This window comes from Lactuca serriola, chromosome 5 (assembly GCF_051521515.1).
Source record: "Lactuca serriola cultivar US96UC23 chromosome 5, Lser_US96UC23_V15, whole genome shotgun sequence".
Lineage (NCBI taxonomy): Eukaryota > Viridiplantae > Streptophyta > Magnoliopsida > Asterales > Asteraceae > Lactuca > Lactuca serriola.
This window is the reverse complement of record NC_136412.1, coordinates 308,407,344-308,424,821: the sequence shown is the minus strand read 5'-3', so window position 1 is coordinate 308,424,821 and position 17,478 is coordinate 308,407,344. Positions and strand designations below refer to the sequence as shown.

The following is a 17,478-nucleotide window of genomic DNA, read 5'->3' as shown; positions in this document are numbered from 1 at the left end:
ATCCTAGGCGTTCTATGACCAATGCACAATCACGAGCCACACAACCATTCACAAGATCGGGCCCGCCACCATCACCTTGACAAAAGCCGACACCTGCAATTACATACGCATTATTCGTTGCAAAATGGGCCAGAAGTTTAGTCTCAATGTTAAATAGGAATATATAGTTAGGATTTGTGTATAAAATAAAATGATATGATGCTAAGGGTGTGTTTCTTTTTTATTTAATGTACTTAATGTTTAGAAAACTTAATGGGCTAAGTATAGTTGTTTCTTTTTCGGTTTAGGTTTAGCTTCAAGAAATGAACAAACCAATAGCCTTGGTTAACCTTCCGAAATATGTTTTCAATTCGGTTAACCATCCATGAACACGCCTGGATGTAATGTCAACTGTCCAAACAAGTTGATAAGGATATGTGAACAATTAAAAAAAAGTTCAATGCTAATATGTGGACAAAACAAACTTAAGGGACTAAATGTGAATAAAACCTAAACTATGTAACTTAGATCAACGGGTGAGGATGTAATGTGAATAGTCGAAACAAGTTTAATAGTAACATGTAAACAAAAAAAAACTTCAATAACTAAACATAAACACAACCTAAACTATTTTACCCTTCTAAGTCACTATCCCATATTAATTTGGGTTTTGGTTGAAAAGTATTCGATTTTGGATAATTATGTGGGTCAGATTTATCTTTATTTTTATTTTTTTCAATTTTGGATATAAATTATCGAATTTTCATTCTAATACAAAAAAAAATGTTTTCAAATTTCCATCTCCGATTAATATCCGCCGGATCAGATTTATCTAGACCGGATAATCTATAAACGAACATGGATCGAAAATATCCGGTTCCTATCTATTGTCGGATATCCAAAAGTCTGAATCCAGTCAACCTGTACGAACTCTGGAGCCTGGAGGTGAGAAAATTTGATGGGTTTGGGCCCAACCAAAAGCTGAAGAATTCGAATTCCACGAGAGAGGGAAAATCTCCCGTTGCGATTTCAATTTCAAATTATATCATCCCTCTCATCTCCCATCCACTCTCATTCAGCAATCCGCCATGGAAGACAAGTACGAGAAACTGGAGAAGGTAGGAGAAGGTACCTATGGAAAAGTCTACAAAGCCAAAGACATGCAGTCCGGCCAACTCGTCGCTCTCAAGAAAACCCGTCTGGAGATGGACGAGGAAGGCATTCCACCCACCGCCCTCCGCGAGATCTCCCTCCTCCAGATGCTCTCCAACTCCATCTACATCGTCCGCCTAATCGGAGTTCAACACGTCCACCATAAAGGCAAACCCCTTCTCTATCTTGTCTTCGAGTATCTCGACACAGATCTCAAGAAGTTCATCGACTCCCATCGGAAGGGGCCTAGTCCCTCCCCTCTCCCTTCTTCTCAGATCCAAAGCTTTCTTTTTCAATTGTGCAAAGGTGTTGCCCACTGCCATGGTCACGGTGTTCTTCACAGGTATCCACTTATCTACTTCCCATCTCCTGCTTTAATTTTGTTTAATTTAATAATCGCTAGAAAAAAAATTCAGAGATCTGAAGCCACAAAACTTGCTGGTTGACAAAGAAAAGGGGATTCTGAAGATTGCAGATCTCGGTCTTGGAAGGACTTTTACTGTTCCTCTCAAGAGTTATACTCATGAGGTTTTGCTCTTCTTCTTCTTCTTCTTCTTCATCTTCTTCTTCAGTGATGTTGATTAGGTTCGAATTGGAATGCGAAAATTGATGTTTTGGTTTGCAGATTGTTACACTTTGGTACAGAGCCCCAGAGGTTTTGTTGGGATCAACTCATTACTCCACCGGTGTTGACATGTGGTCTGTTGGTTGTATCTTCGGTCAGTATTAATTCCAGATCCTTTTATTCCACCTTCTTATATAAATACTTTCCTCATACCCTTTTAATGTCTGCTTTTGTTCTTGTTCTTGTTCGTTATATTAGTTATTAGTTGATTACTGTTTTTTGTTTGGAGTTCTTGTTATGATCTTCAAAATAATATGTTACTCTGTATTCATATCAGTTTCACAAGTAGGAACGAACCCACATGACATTGAAAGACTAAACTCTTTTAATTTATTTCTTGATTGTAGTCCATTGTGGGTTATTAACTAACCTTGATTGTAATGTTTGACAGCTGAAATGGCAAGAAGGCAAGCTTTGTTTCCTGGTGATTCTGAGTTCCAGCAACTGCTTCATATATTCAGGTTTATACTTAATACATACAACTTTACATGAAATGACATGGTGATTCTTGAAGAATTTATTTATATGAAGTGAAGAAGAAGGCAACATCGATTTTATTTCATTTTTGGTTTGTGGTTGCAGGTTGCTTGGAACACCAACAGAGGAGCAGTGGCCAGGTGTCACATCTCTAAAGGACTGGCATGTGTATCCGAGGTGGGAGCCCCAGAATTTGGCACGTGTTGTTCCATCATTGGAACCTGATGGGATCGACCTTCTATCGGTATTATATTTCTCTCAAACATCAAATTCTTTCTTTGAGTTGTGTTAAAGATTTTTTTTTTTTTTTTTTTTTTTTTTTTTGGTGAGATACAAATACTGATATTTACATGATTTTGTTGTTTTCAGAAAATGCTGAAATACGACCCTGCTGACAGAATCTCAGCCAAAGCTGCTATGGATCATCCTTATTTTGATAGCCTTGATAAATCTCAGTTCTGAACCACATCATCTATCTGATTGAGTTTCTAGTTTGAAGTTTCAAGTGAAGAATGTCATCATCATCTTGGTGATTATACAGTTTGATATACATTTTACAATATGTGTGTTTTGCTTAGTCTTAAGCTGTGTAGAAAGTGTGTTTCGAGTTCTATGTTAGTGAATTTACCTTTCTTTTTTCACTGAAAATAGTTATAAAAAACTTTTACTTTTACAACAAAGTAACAAGTTCATCGTTGAAGAAAGAAATATCCCATCAATTCTTTAGTCAAGGAGAAGAACAAAGTGTATAAGAGTCGAGGAAACATATAATATTCAAGTGGCTCCCTAAAGCAATAGAAAATAGTTTAAGAACTTCAACAACAAAGAATACATCATTTTACAATAAAATATAAACATCAACAGCTTTATTCCTTACAACAACAATAACACAACATACACAGGCAGACGAAGAAGACGTATGTTAAGAAAAAAGAAAAAAACCTCTAATCTAACCAAATCAAATCAAATCAACAAAATCCACCTATGTATATCGTATCTACTACTGCGCTATAATGAGTTCTGATAATTGCAGGTTTGATTCGCGATTCGTCTACCTGCGATATCGATATTCACGTCGCAAGTTGAGATAGACGTGACGTGAATATGAATGAAAAGCACTCGAACTTTAACTTTGATCCTAGTATAAGTAGTAAACGGCAAGTTACCGGAGAGGAGATCCCGGTACATATCGGAATCGGAAAGTAATCGATCGGCGAAAACAGTCACCGTGAGATTCAGTTCCCTGGTATCATCGGAGCCAATCTCGCCAGCGGGAATAGGAACCTGACCGACTTCGTTGCCTCTGTAGAGGAGACTGGCTGAGCTGGGCTGATACTTTACACCGACTTTGTTAGGGTTCTCAATGGAGATGCCAAGGTCGAGAGAGAGGTTTAAGGAAACCCTAATAGGAAAGGTGTGGAAAGAAACATTTAAATCCTGGAGAGCGACGGAATTAACAGTCATGATGGGTTTCTTGGCTTTGAAGACAGTGAGGCCTAATATGAGGAGGACTAGAAGAATGGTGAGCATAACTCCGGTGATGGATGCGCAGCAGATGATGCATCTCCGGCGTTTGCGCTTTCGAGATTCGTCAGTGTGGGGGAGGGGAGAGGATCTGAGAGGTTGTTCCTCTTTCTTTTCGATGTCCATTGAAGGTTTTTAATAGAAAACTGTGAGAGTTTGGAAGCATATATATGAATATGAATGAAAATGGTGAGGAGTATTTCATTTCATCTCATTTATGAGACTAGGTGTGCGTTGTGTGTTTAGACTTTAGTTGTAGCCATCCCTCCTCATAGATACATTGATGGCTATTTTTTTAATTTTCTAGATTTGTCAAAACGTGTTTACTTCAATAATAAATAATAATAATGAATTTAAGTTGAAGGAACACAATTAATAAAAGAAACCAAAACGAATGGAACATGGACTTATTTTATTTTTGGTTTGATGATTTGCATACTAAGGAACCCGTTGCCTTTAGCTTTACAAGTCAAAGGCTAAAGATTCACATATCGTATGTGATTCACATATGCATCAATCAACCCTCTTTAAATCTTTATGATTTTACATCATCTGTGGCATGCTTTATTTTTTTTCCTATCTTTGTCGAGGGTTAGTGAATTTCAAAACCTCGGTGCAAGATAAAAGTTATGGATTTTGTTTTGTAGCAAATTTTTATTTGGTGAGTAATATCTAAAGTGAGAATTATATACACCGTTTTGATGATCAACAGTTTTGCAAGACAAAATTGCAAAAATTGTCCCTATGGTTGGCAGTTTTATGTGTTTTTCGTCCAAAACGAAATGTTGGTGCATAACTGGTCCAAAATTGAATCTTTCTATAGTTTTTGGTCCCTATCAACATAAAAAGACTATTATATCATTATATATGTTTTATTTGTATATTTTTTATATTTATTCAAATGTTTTTCATTAATTAAAATTGAAAAAATGTATCTCTCTCTCTCTCTCACACACACACACACTCTCTCTGGTGTTTCCATTCCACGAACAGACTTAACAAATCAGATTAATAACCTTCACCCCAAAAATCATCCCCATGATCTTAACCTTTGTTGCCATCTGAGTCAAATAGTCGGGGGTTCACAAATCTGCTTGTAGGTATCTGCTCAAGTGATTTCCCTTCTTCCCCCTTCATCGGAAAGTTGTCACTATTGAGAATCAAGCTAAGATTGATGTTTCTGAAGCCGGACAAGAGTATTTTTCGTATTTAGGGAAAAAAATCCAACACGAGGCTTCAAATCAAGCTAAGATTGAGGTTTCTGAAGCCAAGATGAAGGTATTACGTTGCTTAGGTTTTGAATGGTAGATACTCGGTTTGTGATTCACGATTGATTGTTGTTTTAGGGTGAAATTGGATCCAAGCTTCGCCAAGGCCAACCGTTTCAGAATGCAGCGAAGATAGACGTAGAGACGAAGATCATAGCGACACGGTGATAAAGACAGGGGAAGAAGGAAGAGATAAAAGGGAAAAAGAATTATCAAAGGGCATATTTGTCATTTCAGGTTGGGTCCGGACTAAAAACACACAAAAATGCCAACCATAGGGACCAAAACCACAAAATGTATCTAAAATTGGACCAGTGGTGCACCAACATTTCGTTTTGGACCAAAACTACAGTATTTTGCCAACCACATGGACTATTTTTGCAATTTCGTCATTTTGCAATTTGGTATATTTTTTAAAACTTGATTTAATTGCAATGAAGGATCTTCCTAATCTAATAGATGAATATGTTTATTCTCCTATTGACAATTGTCATATTATTAGAACTCATAATTAATAGTATATGTTACCTATCATGTGTGACATACCCATTTTCACGGCTAGAAAAGACCGATTTTGTTTATGCTTTGTTTGAAAATCAGAGTAACATTTTAAATAAAGGTGTTGCGGAATTTGTCCCAAAACAATATATGATAAAGATTTATCAAAAGCATTTCCGAGGAAATGTATTTCATTAAAAGACTTGGGATGTCATGTTTGATACAGATCAAAAGCATAAACAGTACAATATAAACTTTACTACATTATTTCGTATCTACAGGCCTATATCCGTAATCCCTCATCCCAAAACATCACATCTATGCTCATGCGCCACTACCTGTAATACAAGAAACTGAGTGGGTCATGCTGGGGAGCCTGGTGAGCACATAAGGTTTTCAACCCACAATAAATAAGTTTATTAATTTCATCAATCAACAATAACTCGATTACCCATTCCCGTTATCCTCATTTTACGTCCCTAAACACCTATCATAAGGGACCTAGCCTAAGGATCATCATCGGGATGGACACTACTGCTAAGGGGATTCCTTAGCAATAAATGTCCTAAAGGCAACCATGTGGGGGATGGAGTACACCGGTGAACACATCGTTCACAAACACCTACAGGTTGCGAGCCTGCTAGTGCTCCACTGGACTGTCTAGAAGAGTCTGGGGTCATCATCCATACTCCGTTAGATGACAGAATCAACAACATCAACATCGAGGCCTCTCATCATTTTATCACACATCACCTATTACATCTACCCATGTTTTACCCCAACATTTTCGTAGATATAAAATATATATACAGTTTAAATCATTGAAAACATGTATAACAATGTTCATCCAACATAGATAGCAAGTATTCAGATAATATGCACACATAGCACGTAATTTATATAAAATACTTCATATCTATGTGTAAGCTGAAAGTAACTATGCACTCACCTGAAAGGTGGTGACTCGGTACTTGGACAGCGTTTCGATACTCTCAAAATGATTTTGCTTCGATAAAACCTAGTACCAATACCACTAGGGTTTAGTCTAACGATAACCGCGACAATTTAATTAGTCTGACTATTATTATTATTATATAAGTGTTAATAACACTCAATATAACTCATAATAATAGCCCAAATAATTATTTCAATGACCTAATAACATTCCTATAATTATTTGAAAGTTATATTAAAAATTGTGTAAGCGTAGCTCACTTACATCAGATTTTAACGAAAACCGGAACTTTATTTGGAGCAGCGTTTCGAAACCGAAAGGCTCTTTATTTGGAGCACCAAAATCAACAATGCTTTGTTATTAGCATTCAACTTTGTCTTTATGTGTAATTTAGTTCACCAGTATTAATAGACAACAACCGAAATCAAAATAAAAAAAGGCAACACACACATCGATTTTCATATAAAGGAATGGGGATCTTTCTTTTATGGAAACATGACCAACTTTACAAACATTACTACATAAAACACCACAAAATGTTCACACTCTTTTCCAGTCTGCAAGTTCAAACACTCACGGGTTTGAAAAAGAAAATTAAGAACAAAGTTAAAATTCATCTTAATAACACTAAAAACATCAGCATACAAAATTTCATCTTCAAGAAATAGATGGGTTACCTTAGTAGCTAATGCCCTGTTGCAATGTTGCATTTGTTTTAAGAAAAGCGGTTTCATAGATCTACAATTAACAGGCTTTTGGGTGGCAGAAACGTGAGGACATTATGTTGAAAAAAGTTGATGTCATCAAGTAACCAAGAACCCATCTCTTATGCGACGTTTGATTAGACGACCATCTCCTGGTACATCACACACCTATACAATCATAAAAAAGAAATGGAAAATTTGTCTTTGATTCAAGGGAAATGAAATATATAATTTGAAATACTTGTAATAACATTCCCACACATGGATAAAATGGATGAGCTCCACTTCAAAGTGAACTTCTTCAATACCTTCTATAAAGGGAAAAAATGGGCTCTCACATAAGTAGTGACTTGTTACACACTACATGACATTATTCCTATACCTATTTCAATACCTTTAGGTGCCTGATATAGGAATAAAAGGAGCACTGTAATGGGTATACATGAAAAATATAAGAAAATACAATTTTGAAAAAACAGGAATCTATGCAAATAGAGAGACCTCGGATTTTCCAAAAGTAAACAGAATTTGTTCGTCTTTCATATGTAACTCAAGTGATAAAACCAATACAATTGGAAACTAATGCACAACAAAAGATATGCATACCTTCTTAATATTTGTAATTGCAAAAAGGCCAAATTCATTGCTAAAAGTAGCAATGCCCTAATCCTTCGCCTTTCAAACACTCCGAAATCTCAATCACCTAAAAATCTTTAAATAAAAATATATATTAAATTCATTCAACTTTTTTCATAAAAAAGAAGTATTCGACTTACATTTTACTTGCATACCTTAGAATAGCCGACATAGTAACTTCCATTAAACTTCATATGCTGCCTTAGTTGTAACCTGATAAAGTTCACCTAATTAATTATTACAAAACTATAATGATATAATGCAAATGAACAAAAAAACAACTTAATTTTACTTTTTTTTTGTTTATGATAATACGTTAGTGCGTTATCCCTTTTGTAGAAAACAAATACACATCAGACTATGACCTTGTTGTCCTCACCAGGAGCTTGACCAGTGCTCAATCCATCATAATTCCATTTTGACAGCCTCTTGGGATCAACTACAGGTTTAGGAAGTGTCTAACAAAAGAAAATCAAAGTAAAATCGCTTAAATGATGATAAAAAAAAGATGGATTTAATGAAGAAAACACAAAGAAATCGACGTTTCAAACTACTTACTGTTGCTTTGGTTTGAAGATCCATACCCAATCCACCAATCATATAAGAGATTTCAAGAAATTTGGGATGTGTTTGGATATAATAATGTTTTTTCTTATGATGCTGAATCCAAAATTAAACAAAAACATCAAGATTATCATAATAAGAATTGTGGAAATTACTAATTTGTATGATTTTTGTTGGTTGACCAGAAAGTCAACCTTTTAATTTCAAGATAGTTTATAAGACCAGGCATGAAAAAAATAAATAACCCCAAAACCCAGGGTACCAAGGAGGTAGTATGATTCGTGGCAGATTATATTGTGATGTTTTGATCCATTCCATAATGGAAAAATAAAAACAACCCTGACTTTGCCTCTTATAACTCAGAATTATACTTTAACATGGAAATATAATTATAAGGCATAAATGACCATTAATTATGACATAGCTATAGCATAAGTGACCTTGAAATATAAAACCAATCTAAGGTGCTAATTATGTCTTTAGGTATATGAAACATCCCAAAAATACGACCCAAATTTTTTTTGTTTTTAGATAATAATAAAAGTCATAACACTGAATGTCATATAATAAAAACCATATGTTGGGTATCTCAAAAGCCATAATAAAAGTGTCATATCAAAACTGTATCAAATCATGTCTAAGTATCTGAACAAAACTCCCAGGAATAAGGTTGAAGTACCTGAAACCAAAACTGAAACTGTAAGCACAAAGCTTAGTGAACAATGTCATCATCCCGAGCTCTTCCCTTTACTTGTGGAGGTACCTGAAACCAAAACTGAAACTGTAAGCACAAAGCTTAGCGAGCTCCCCCAAACTACCACATACCACACAAACATATAAACAACTAATGGGCCCCGCCCACTACATCAGACCGAAGCCCAGAAACTGCATCGGACCAAAGTCCGAAACTAACCAGGGTCCTGCCCTCTGCATCGGACCGAAGTCCGGAACTAACTGCATCGGACCGAAGCCCGGAACTGATTGCATCGGACCGAAGCCCGGAAGTGACTGCATCGGATCGAAGTCTGGAACTACTGAACATAACATAGCATACACATATGAACTAGCATAACAACATAGACTGCATACTGAGTCGGGCCGTACCCGAAACACGTAACATGAAAAACTTGTCTGAGCCACGAAGGCATCAAACATTCTAACTACTGCATCGGACCGAGCTCCGGAAACTACTATAAATTAGACGGGCCGACATTGTGGCCTTAAACCCGTTCCTACTGGAAGGAAACTCACCTCGTAGCCTAGCTACTGAAAGAATTGCTCCGGAATTTGTCTGTTGCGGCTCCGGCTTCACCCCGGCTACAATTTCCATGAGTACCCTTAATCAAATACTGATAATAATACTGAGGGTAAAATGACTATCTTACCCGTGGTCAAAGTCAACCTATTGGTCAAAGTCAACATTCAGTTGACCTGACTCGTCGATTCCTTACTTTCACTTTCTTGCTTCTGCTCGCTACTACTCGTTGAGTTTGGCATAGACTCGACGAGTTCCTCTTTGATACTAACACTCAGAAAATATGCATCCGACTCGCCGAGTTGTATGAACAACTCGTCGAGTCCTCCTTTAACATATGAACACTCTAACTGTGACTCGCCGAGTTGTATGAACAACTTGTCGAGTCTGTTCTTTAGCATGAAGATTGCCTTGGACTCACCGAGTCAGGGCATTGACTCGCCGAGTTCTTCCATGAATGAGTCTAACCTCCAGCTCACTGAGTCCATTTCTCACTCACTGGTTCCACTCGGCATAACTCGAAAAGGGGAAAACAGGAGACTTGCGACTCGACTCGTCGAGTCTGAAGAACGACTCGCCGATTCGTATACATGCAATCACTATATACTCAATTCTGCTTGAATCCAGTTCATTCCATTCGTAGATCTGGGTTCTTAGGGCTTGTTTAACACGTAAAGTTTCCAACTTTATGTGTAAATAAGCACCAAATGAAGGTTTTAAGGCTCAAAGCACACTATAAGAGTAGATCTAGGGCTTTCATGCAATATGGCTCCATAAAGGTATTAGATCTAGGCTTCTGGAACTCAAACATAGCTAGATCCGAATGCTATTCATCTCAATGTTTCCTCTATGCTACTACCAAGCCAAGAAATGGCTCAAAAATAGCTTTAATCAGGGACGGACGCAAGAATTGATAGTAGGTGTTGCTGAATTTTTTTTTCCGGTCAAACATAATATAAAACCAAAAACTAATTCATTATGTCTAATACAAATAAGTGATCCATTACATAAAAGTTAAAACCATAAAAACGATCTATCATCTATTACAATTTAAATTTGTCCTCTTCGTGCGGACATCTTTTGAAACCGTTCCATTACCTTTTCATTCTCAACTTTCACAAGTGCTTCGGTCTCAACATAGCAAAGCAACGCATCGTTCAAAAACTCATCGCCAATCTTGTTGCGCAAGTCGGTCTTCAGGAGCTTCATCTTCGAAAAACATCTTTCTACACTAGCGGTTGCTACGGGTAATATCAAAGCTAACTTTAAAAGCTTATAAACCAAAGGATAAGACCGATGATTCCCCGTACTAACCATCAAACGAGAATGCTCGGAAATTCCTTTCAAAGTGGTAAAACGCTCATCTTTGATGGAAGAGTGATAAAATATCTCAAGTTGTCCTTCAAGATCTATCAAATCCGAATCATCAAAGTCATACTTGTACAACTTAGCCAACTTCAACAACTTTGATTTGTCAAATTGTGAAAATGAATCACAAGGGTTCAAAGCACCCATGTATTCTAGTAACTGGGTGCTTGTTTCACTAAATCGATCCCGGTATTCTGTCAGTTGCATATCTACCACCGTGTTGAAGATTTCAACCTCAAAGTGAAATCTATTGGTCTTTGTGGTCATACAGTTTCTCGCACCAATATAAAAATCCTGCATTTCCAGAGTAGCAATATTGTGTGTTTGACAAAAAGAGGATACCTTTGGCAAAATGGTAGCAAACCCCGTGTCTCTTAAAGATTGCAATGCGTCCATTGGCCCTCTAACCATCGAAGCCGCTTATAAAATGTCTAGATCTTTTTTTGAAGTTGCTTTGATAATGTACCCGTGAGGTGTAAAATGTCATACATCATATACAAGTAAAACACGAACTCATAAGATTGAAAATATGCTAAAATTCCAGACGCTTGTTGGCGGTTTGCCAATGACCCTCCATCCACTTTCACAAATTCTAAAACGACAAGAACATCCGCAAATAACTTCATCAGACTTGTGAGTGTGTTGAAATGTGAACCCCATCTTGTATCTCCCGCCCGAACAAGTGTAGTCTCTTGATTTACCCCTCTTCCCGTTTCAAGTTCACCACTACCTAAGCCTTTTTGCACCCTTTGTCTTGCTTGTTCCCGTAGCAAGTCTTTTCTTTTACACGAGGCACAAACAACATTAACCACCAACGAAATTTGCTCAAAAAAGTCACTAACACCATCATGCTTCTTTGCTACAGCTACAACCACCAATTGAAGTTGGTGTGCAAAGCAATGTACATAAAAAGCTATGTCATTCTCTTGTAATATCAAAGCTTTCAAACCATTGAATTCCCCTCGCATATTGCTCGCCCCATCATAACCTTGTCCTCTTATCTATTAAAAAAATTGAAAAATATATAAATAATATAACACAAAGCTAATTAAATTAAATTGAAGTGACAAAAAAGTAAAGAATAAATTACCTGACTAAAACTCAACTTATTACTTATAAGTACTTCATTTAAGGCGTTTTTGAGTTTCAAAGAGGATGTATCCTTCACGTGCACAACTCCAATGAATCTTTCTTTCACAAATCCAAGACTATCAACATATCGCAAAACAATAGCCATTTGTTCCTTTTTTGAGACATCGCTAGATTCATCAACCAATAAAGCGAATACATCTTGACCAATCTCTTGACGAATACTCAAAAGTACTTCTTGTGCAAAACATTGCACAAGTTCTTTTTGGATTTTAGGGCAAATAAGTTGATTGTTCTTAGGAGCATTTTCTAAAGTATTGTTGAAAATATCTTCACTAGTCTCTCGAATGGCTTTTAACACTTCAATGTAAAGCCCTCTATTTTCCGAGTTAACCGACTCGTCATTACCAAATCAATCTATAAGTCAATAACATCAATGAAAACATAGCAATTTCACCAATTCAAGATAAAAACATAGCAATTTCAACCTAAACAAATTGGTAAAATTTCAATTTTCAAACACTTACTTGTTTCATTCTTAGCTAGGGCTTGGTCAATTGGAGTCGAATTGAACAATTGAGAATCGATTTTTGCTACTCAATCAACAAGATACTCAAGAAATTAGAAGGAATTAGCAATGGAAGCATCAAGCACCAAGCAAGTCTTCGTGAATCGTGAGGGTTGTGTCGACTTCACTGTCGAACTCTCCAAGTCGACTTCACTGTGTCAACGATTTTTTTTCTGTCTGTTTTGCTATTCATCTTATTGGCCGCAAGTTTTTTTTGCCCTTCTCCCAATTGGATCAAAAGATCTAATTATCCAAATGAGCTTTGGGCTACACTAGTTTTTTTTGGGGCTAAAATTAATAGGTTTTTTGGACTACTAATTGATAAGTCTAAGTTATAAATATATTTTTGGGCTTGGTTGATCGAATTGGGTGGCAAATTTTTTTTTTGTAGTTGCCAATTTTTTTTACGTAGTTGCCGATATATAAAAAAAATTTGAAAAAATGTACACTAAATATACGAAAATTAGGTGTTGCCGGTGCCACACCAGGCACCACTACAAAACCGTCCCTGGCTTTAATGGTGTTCCAATGGGGAATAAACCATAGAAACATAAAAGGGTCGAGTTATACCTTACTATACTCTGAAATATCACAAAGATCTTGGATCTCCTTCTTCTCCTCTTGATCTACCTTCCTTCTTCTCTCAAGATCTTCAAAGAATCACACCAAAACACACAAAATGCTAAGAGAGTTCTAGGGTTTCGAGAGGGATGCTCTGGGGGTGACTTGGGGTCCCAAAAAAGTTGATTAAATAGGGTGCAAACCCTTAAAATGAGGGTTTCATCCAGACTGGCGGACTCGCCGAGTCCAGAATATGGACTCGCCGAGTCGCCAACTTAAACGTGCTCAATATCCCGACTCTACTCGACGAGTCTGGATACTGACTCGTCAAGTTCCTCTTGAAAACTTGAAAAATAATTATTAAATAACATACCATAATTTGGGGTGTTACAGTATATGTGTCTTGCATCAATTGAAAAAATAACCACATGGGAATGTTTTATTTTAATAGAAAAGATGGTGTAAACAAACCTTACAAGAGCTTGGAAAAATCAATATTACTTCCATTCTTCTCCAATTGATAAGTGAAATTAAAATCATGTTGTGCAGGTGATCGAAAAACAGAACATCCGTCTCTAACTACCATAAAACCACTATCATCAAAGTTGATAGCATCAATACCCTACAAAACAGCAATCATAATAACTTAACAACAATATTAATCATGGTTGATTAATTAATTATTGCAAATTCAATCATTACTATGTGATTTATGAGTTCAATAATGCAAGCACTTGAGGATCCTTTAGCTTTAGTGTTTGTGTAAGATTTCTACAAAACCGTAGAAGGATTAACAAACCCTTTACGTTCATCTTACACTGTACTTACTGAATTTAAAATAAGTTCATGTGCATATTTCCCATCATCAATACCAAGATCATCCCACCCACCTACCCCATTTGCCACCCCTATCGCTTGTTCATCAAAATAAATGAAATGTTCATCTTCGTGGCCTACCTCATATTTCTCAGGGTGGGGTAAAAGACATCAGGGGCAATTTTAGTATTTAAAAGTGTGACATCCCCATTTTCACGGCCATAAAAGACCGATTTGTTTATGCTTTGTTTTAAAATCAGAGTAATCGTTTAAAGAAAATTGTTGCGGAATTTGTTCCCAAAACAAAAGGTGATAAGAATTGATCAAAGCATTTCTTTAAAGAAATGTATTTTCATTAAATATCAAAATCTCATGATGTCATGTTCCAATACAGACCAAAAACATAAACAGTATAAAATAGACCTTACAATATTTATTTATAACTACTGATCTATTATCCAAAATCTCTCGTCAAGTCCACCAACTTAGACTCTTGTACCATTACCTGTAATACAAAGAAAAGTGAGTAAGTCAGGCTTGGGAGCCTGGTGAGCATATAGTGTTTTCAACCCTCAATAATACAATTATTATATTCAATCATCAAACAATCAACCCAATTACCCATCCACATTACCTTCTTTACTTCTTAAGGTTTTACCCTAAGAATCGACTATCCTTCCTTCATTCGTTCCTAAGGATTGACCTAAGGAATTGGCACAAAGTCCATTGCTGCTCGAGGTTCCTATAACAAACACTAAATCCACAGCTGCCAAGGTTCATCTATACAGTACTAAATCCATAGCTACCAAGGTTCATCTATACAGTACTAAATCCATAGCTACTAAGGTTCATCTACATTGTACCAAATCCATAGTTACCATCGTTTTATTATAAGGCACTAAATATATAGCTGCAAGGGTTTTTAGAGTACACCGGTGAACATCAAGTCCAGAACACCTACAATTTCCAAGCTTGCTAGTGTTCCATAGGACTGTCCAGAATAGTCTGTGGTTGTCATCCTTACTCTGATGAATGACGGGGGGGCATCGTTTGGGTAAAGGTTTCACTCATTTTTCACTTGTCACCCTCATCTCATGATCTATATCATCTTTCGTCTCATCCTCAAACTAATCTTTCCTTACACACCAACTATTTCATCTACCCATGTTCTACCCAACATATTTGTAGATATAAATTACATATATATATATATATATATATATATATATATATATATCATTTAAAACCTTGTATAAAACATTCATTCAACATCCATATCGAGTAAACAAACAACGTATAAACACATAACACGTATTTCATAGCAAATACTTCATATCTGTGCGGTAGAAGAAAGTAACTACACACTCACATGATTAGACGATGCTCGGACAGCACTACGACTCTTCAAGTAGTAATTCTCTGGTGAAACCGGGATATCTTCACACACCGGGCTTCTCGCGGGCAGAGCTTCGGCTTGAAACTCTTTTCTTCTCGGGATGATACAGGGGCTTCTTGGGTGCTTCAAAAGGGCTAGAAAGGGTATCGGGAGTGAGAGAGTCAAAGAATTAACAACTATGGCCGGCTGCCCTTCGATTTCTATTTATAGGGACATTTTTCTAGATTCACGTCGTGAATCTCAAATATTCATATCGTGAGTTCAATAGTCATCAGGTGCGTCATCGTAACTTGGGTCTGTCATGCTCCAGAAGTCATAAATACTGAGTTCACATCGTGCACATTGTGTTCACGTCGTGAACTTTGATACAGTGTCGGGGTTCACGCCCCGAACTTCAGAAACTAATATATTCGCATACGAGCTCCGTTATCGACGTTTTTATATGCACGCATAGGTGAGATTATGCTCTACAACTCTCGTTTAGACTCCGTCGGCTAATTTTGAATTTAATTTTTATTATATTATTTTTAGTAGGTCCGGACAGGAAAACTCCGTTATAAACTCATAACTTCTTCATTCGATGTCCTTTTTCGTCTGTCTTTTTACCGTTGAACTACTATCGATGAGATCTTCGATTCTCGTTTAGATTGTTTTGGCTAGAAATCCCTCGATCTCATATTCGAACTTCGGGCTGCATACTGTTATGCAGAAACTTATAAAAATCATAACTTCCTCATACGAAGTCATATTTGGACATTCTTTTATGCACGCTCTCGGTTTAACGTATTTTGCGACTTTCATTTAGATCGCTAAGGTCAAATATCGCTCTAACGTAAATTCACTATTTACGCGCACTATGTCGTGTCGGTTCTGTCGCGAAACTTCGACAGGTCATAACTTCTTCGTTATAACTCGGATTTCAGCGTTCTTTATATGTACGAAATCCTTGTAACATATACTACAAGTTAGTTAATATTACTCCTTCTAAATAATCTTCCATCAAAAATTCATTTTTGACGCATATCGTCTCTAAATTGAGTAGCCCGGATCTACAGGCGTTACAAAAAGAGTTGGAGATGAGATGTGGAAACTTTTCCAGTCAATGCCAAGAAATGGATTGTTGCAGTTGGAATTTGTTTTGACAACATAGTAGATGAAGTATCCATAAATAGAGAAGCTTTCTGATTCTTTATTGTTTCTTGAATTCATTGTGATCTTGTGAGTGATGGAGAACTATAAGCATTAGGAAGGAGAGGGTGCAACAGCGAGGCGCTAGGAAGAAAAAAAAGTGAATTAAAACCCACAAACAATGATAAAAAAACGATCGCTAAAACTTGAGTGAGAAAGAGAAGGACCTTGTAGGTTTTCCATTAGAGGAATTAAGTCTGTGTCAATGGAATGGAGGAACTAACCTAAGTCCTTGTTCACTTCCTCTTCTTGATGTTTTTGTTCATCTCCCATATTTTCTCTTCGTTCGTCGTTTGTGTGATGTTTCTAAGGATCAAATCTCACATCCTATCTCCGATGAAACCTGTAAGTGAAATCGATAAACCAAAAAGCTATCCCATTCCTTTGCAAAAAGATATACCCTACAAACTCCAAAAAAATTATCCCATGCCATCGTAAAAAGATATACCCTGCAAACTAACACAATCAATTTCCAATTTGAGACATGTGAAATCATATTTTTTTTCCTAAAAGTCAAAAAATAACCTAAAAGTTCAACAATAAGAAAGTCGATTCTAGTGGTTTAGAGAAAAATGGCTTGTGCAGTGCTTCCTGGAGTTTCCTTCTGATCGAAATCAACTAAAATTTTATCTTCTTTGGTTTGGAATTTCAAAAATAAGGAGAGAACGGATGATGGAAAATGCACCTGAACAGCCGATGTTTGTCTCCAATTTATTTGATTTCAACTTTGGGTCCGGTCAACCGGAAGAAAGCCGATAAATTTAGGGGTGGCAATTGTCGACACGACACAACAAAATAAATGATACGAAACACAATTGGGACGAAAATGAAATTCGAATTTGTGTTCGTGTCAAG

General features: G+C 36.6%; 3 protein-coding genes across 3 annotated transcripts; 1 reads left to right on the top strand and 2 right to left on the bottom strand.

Moving 5' to 3' along the window:
- Nucleotides 1-964: 964 nt before the first annotated feature.
- Nucleotides 965-2,874, top strand: LOC145054883 (cyclin-dependent kinase B1-1-like). The gene is made up of 6 exons (XM_079003145.1): nt 965-1,474; nt 1,548-1,659; nt 1,757-1,850; nt 2,148-2,217; nt 2,339-2,477; nt 2,603-2,874. Exons 1-6 carry the CDS (start codon nt 1,068-1,070, stop codon nt 2,693-2,695), a joined length of 915 nt encoding a protein of 304 aa, XP_078859271.1. The 5' UTR covers nt 965-1,067; the 3' UTR covers nt 2,696-2,874.
- Nucleotides 2,875-3,241: 367 nt separating this feature from the next.
- LOC145050737 (uncharacterized) lies at nt 3,242-3,883 on the bottom strand. The gene has a single exon (XM_078998939.1). The coding sequence runs from the start codon at nt 3,881-3,883 to the stop codon at nt 3,242-3,244; it is 642 nt and encodes a 213-aa protein (XP_078855065.1).
- A 7,553-nt stretch (nt 3,884-11,436) lies between these two features.
- On the bottom strand, nt 11,437-17,056 carry LOC145050736 (uncharacterized). The gene is made up of 6 exons (XM_078998938.1): nt 16,948-17,056; nt 14,052-14,131; nt 13,725-13,845; nt 12,622-12,687; nt 12,096-12,403; nt 11,437-12,006 (listed from the first exon to the last, which is right to left on the bottom strand). Exons 1-6 carry the CDS (start codon nt 17,054-17,056, stop codon nt 11,437-11,439), a joined length of 1,254 nt encoding a protein of 417 aa, XP_078855064.1.
- Nucleotides 17,057-17,478: the final 422 nt, after the last annotated feature.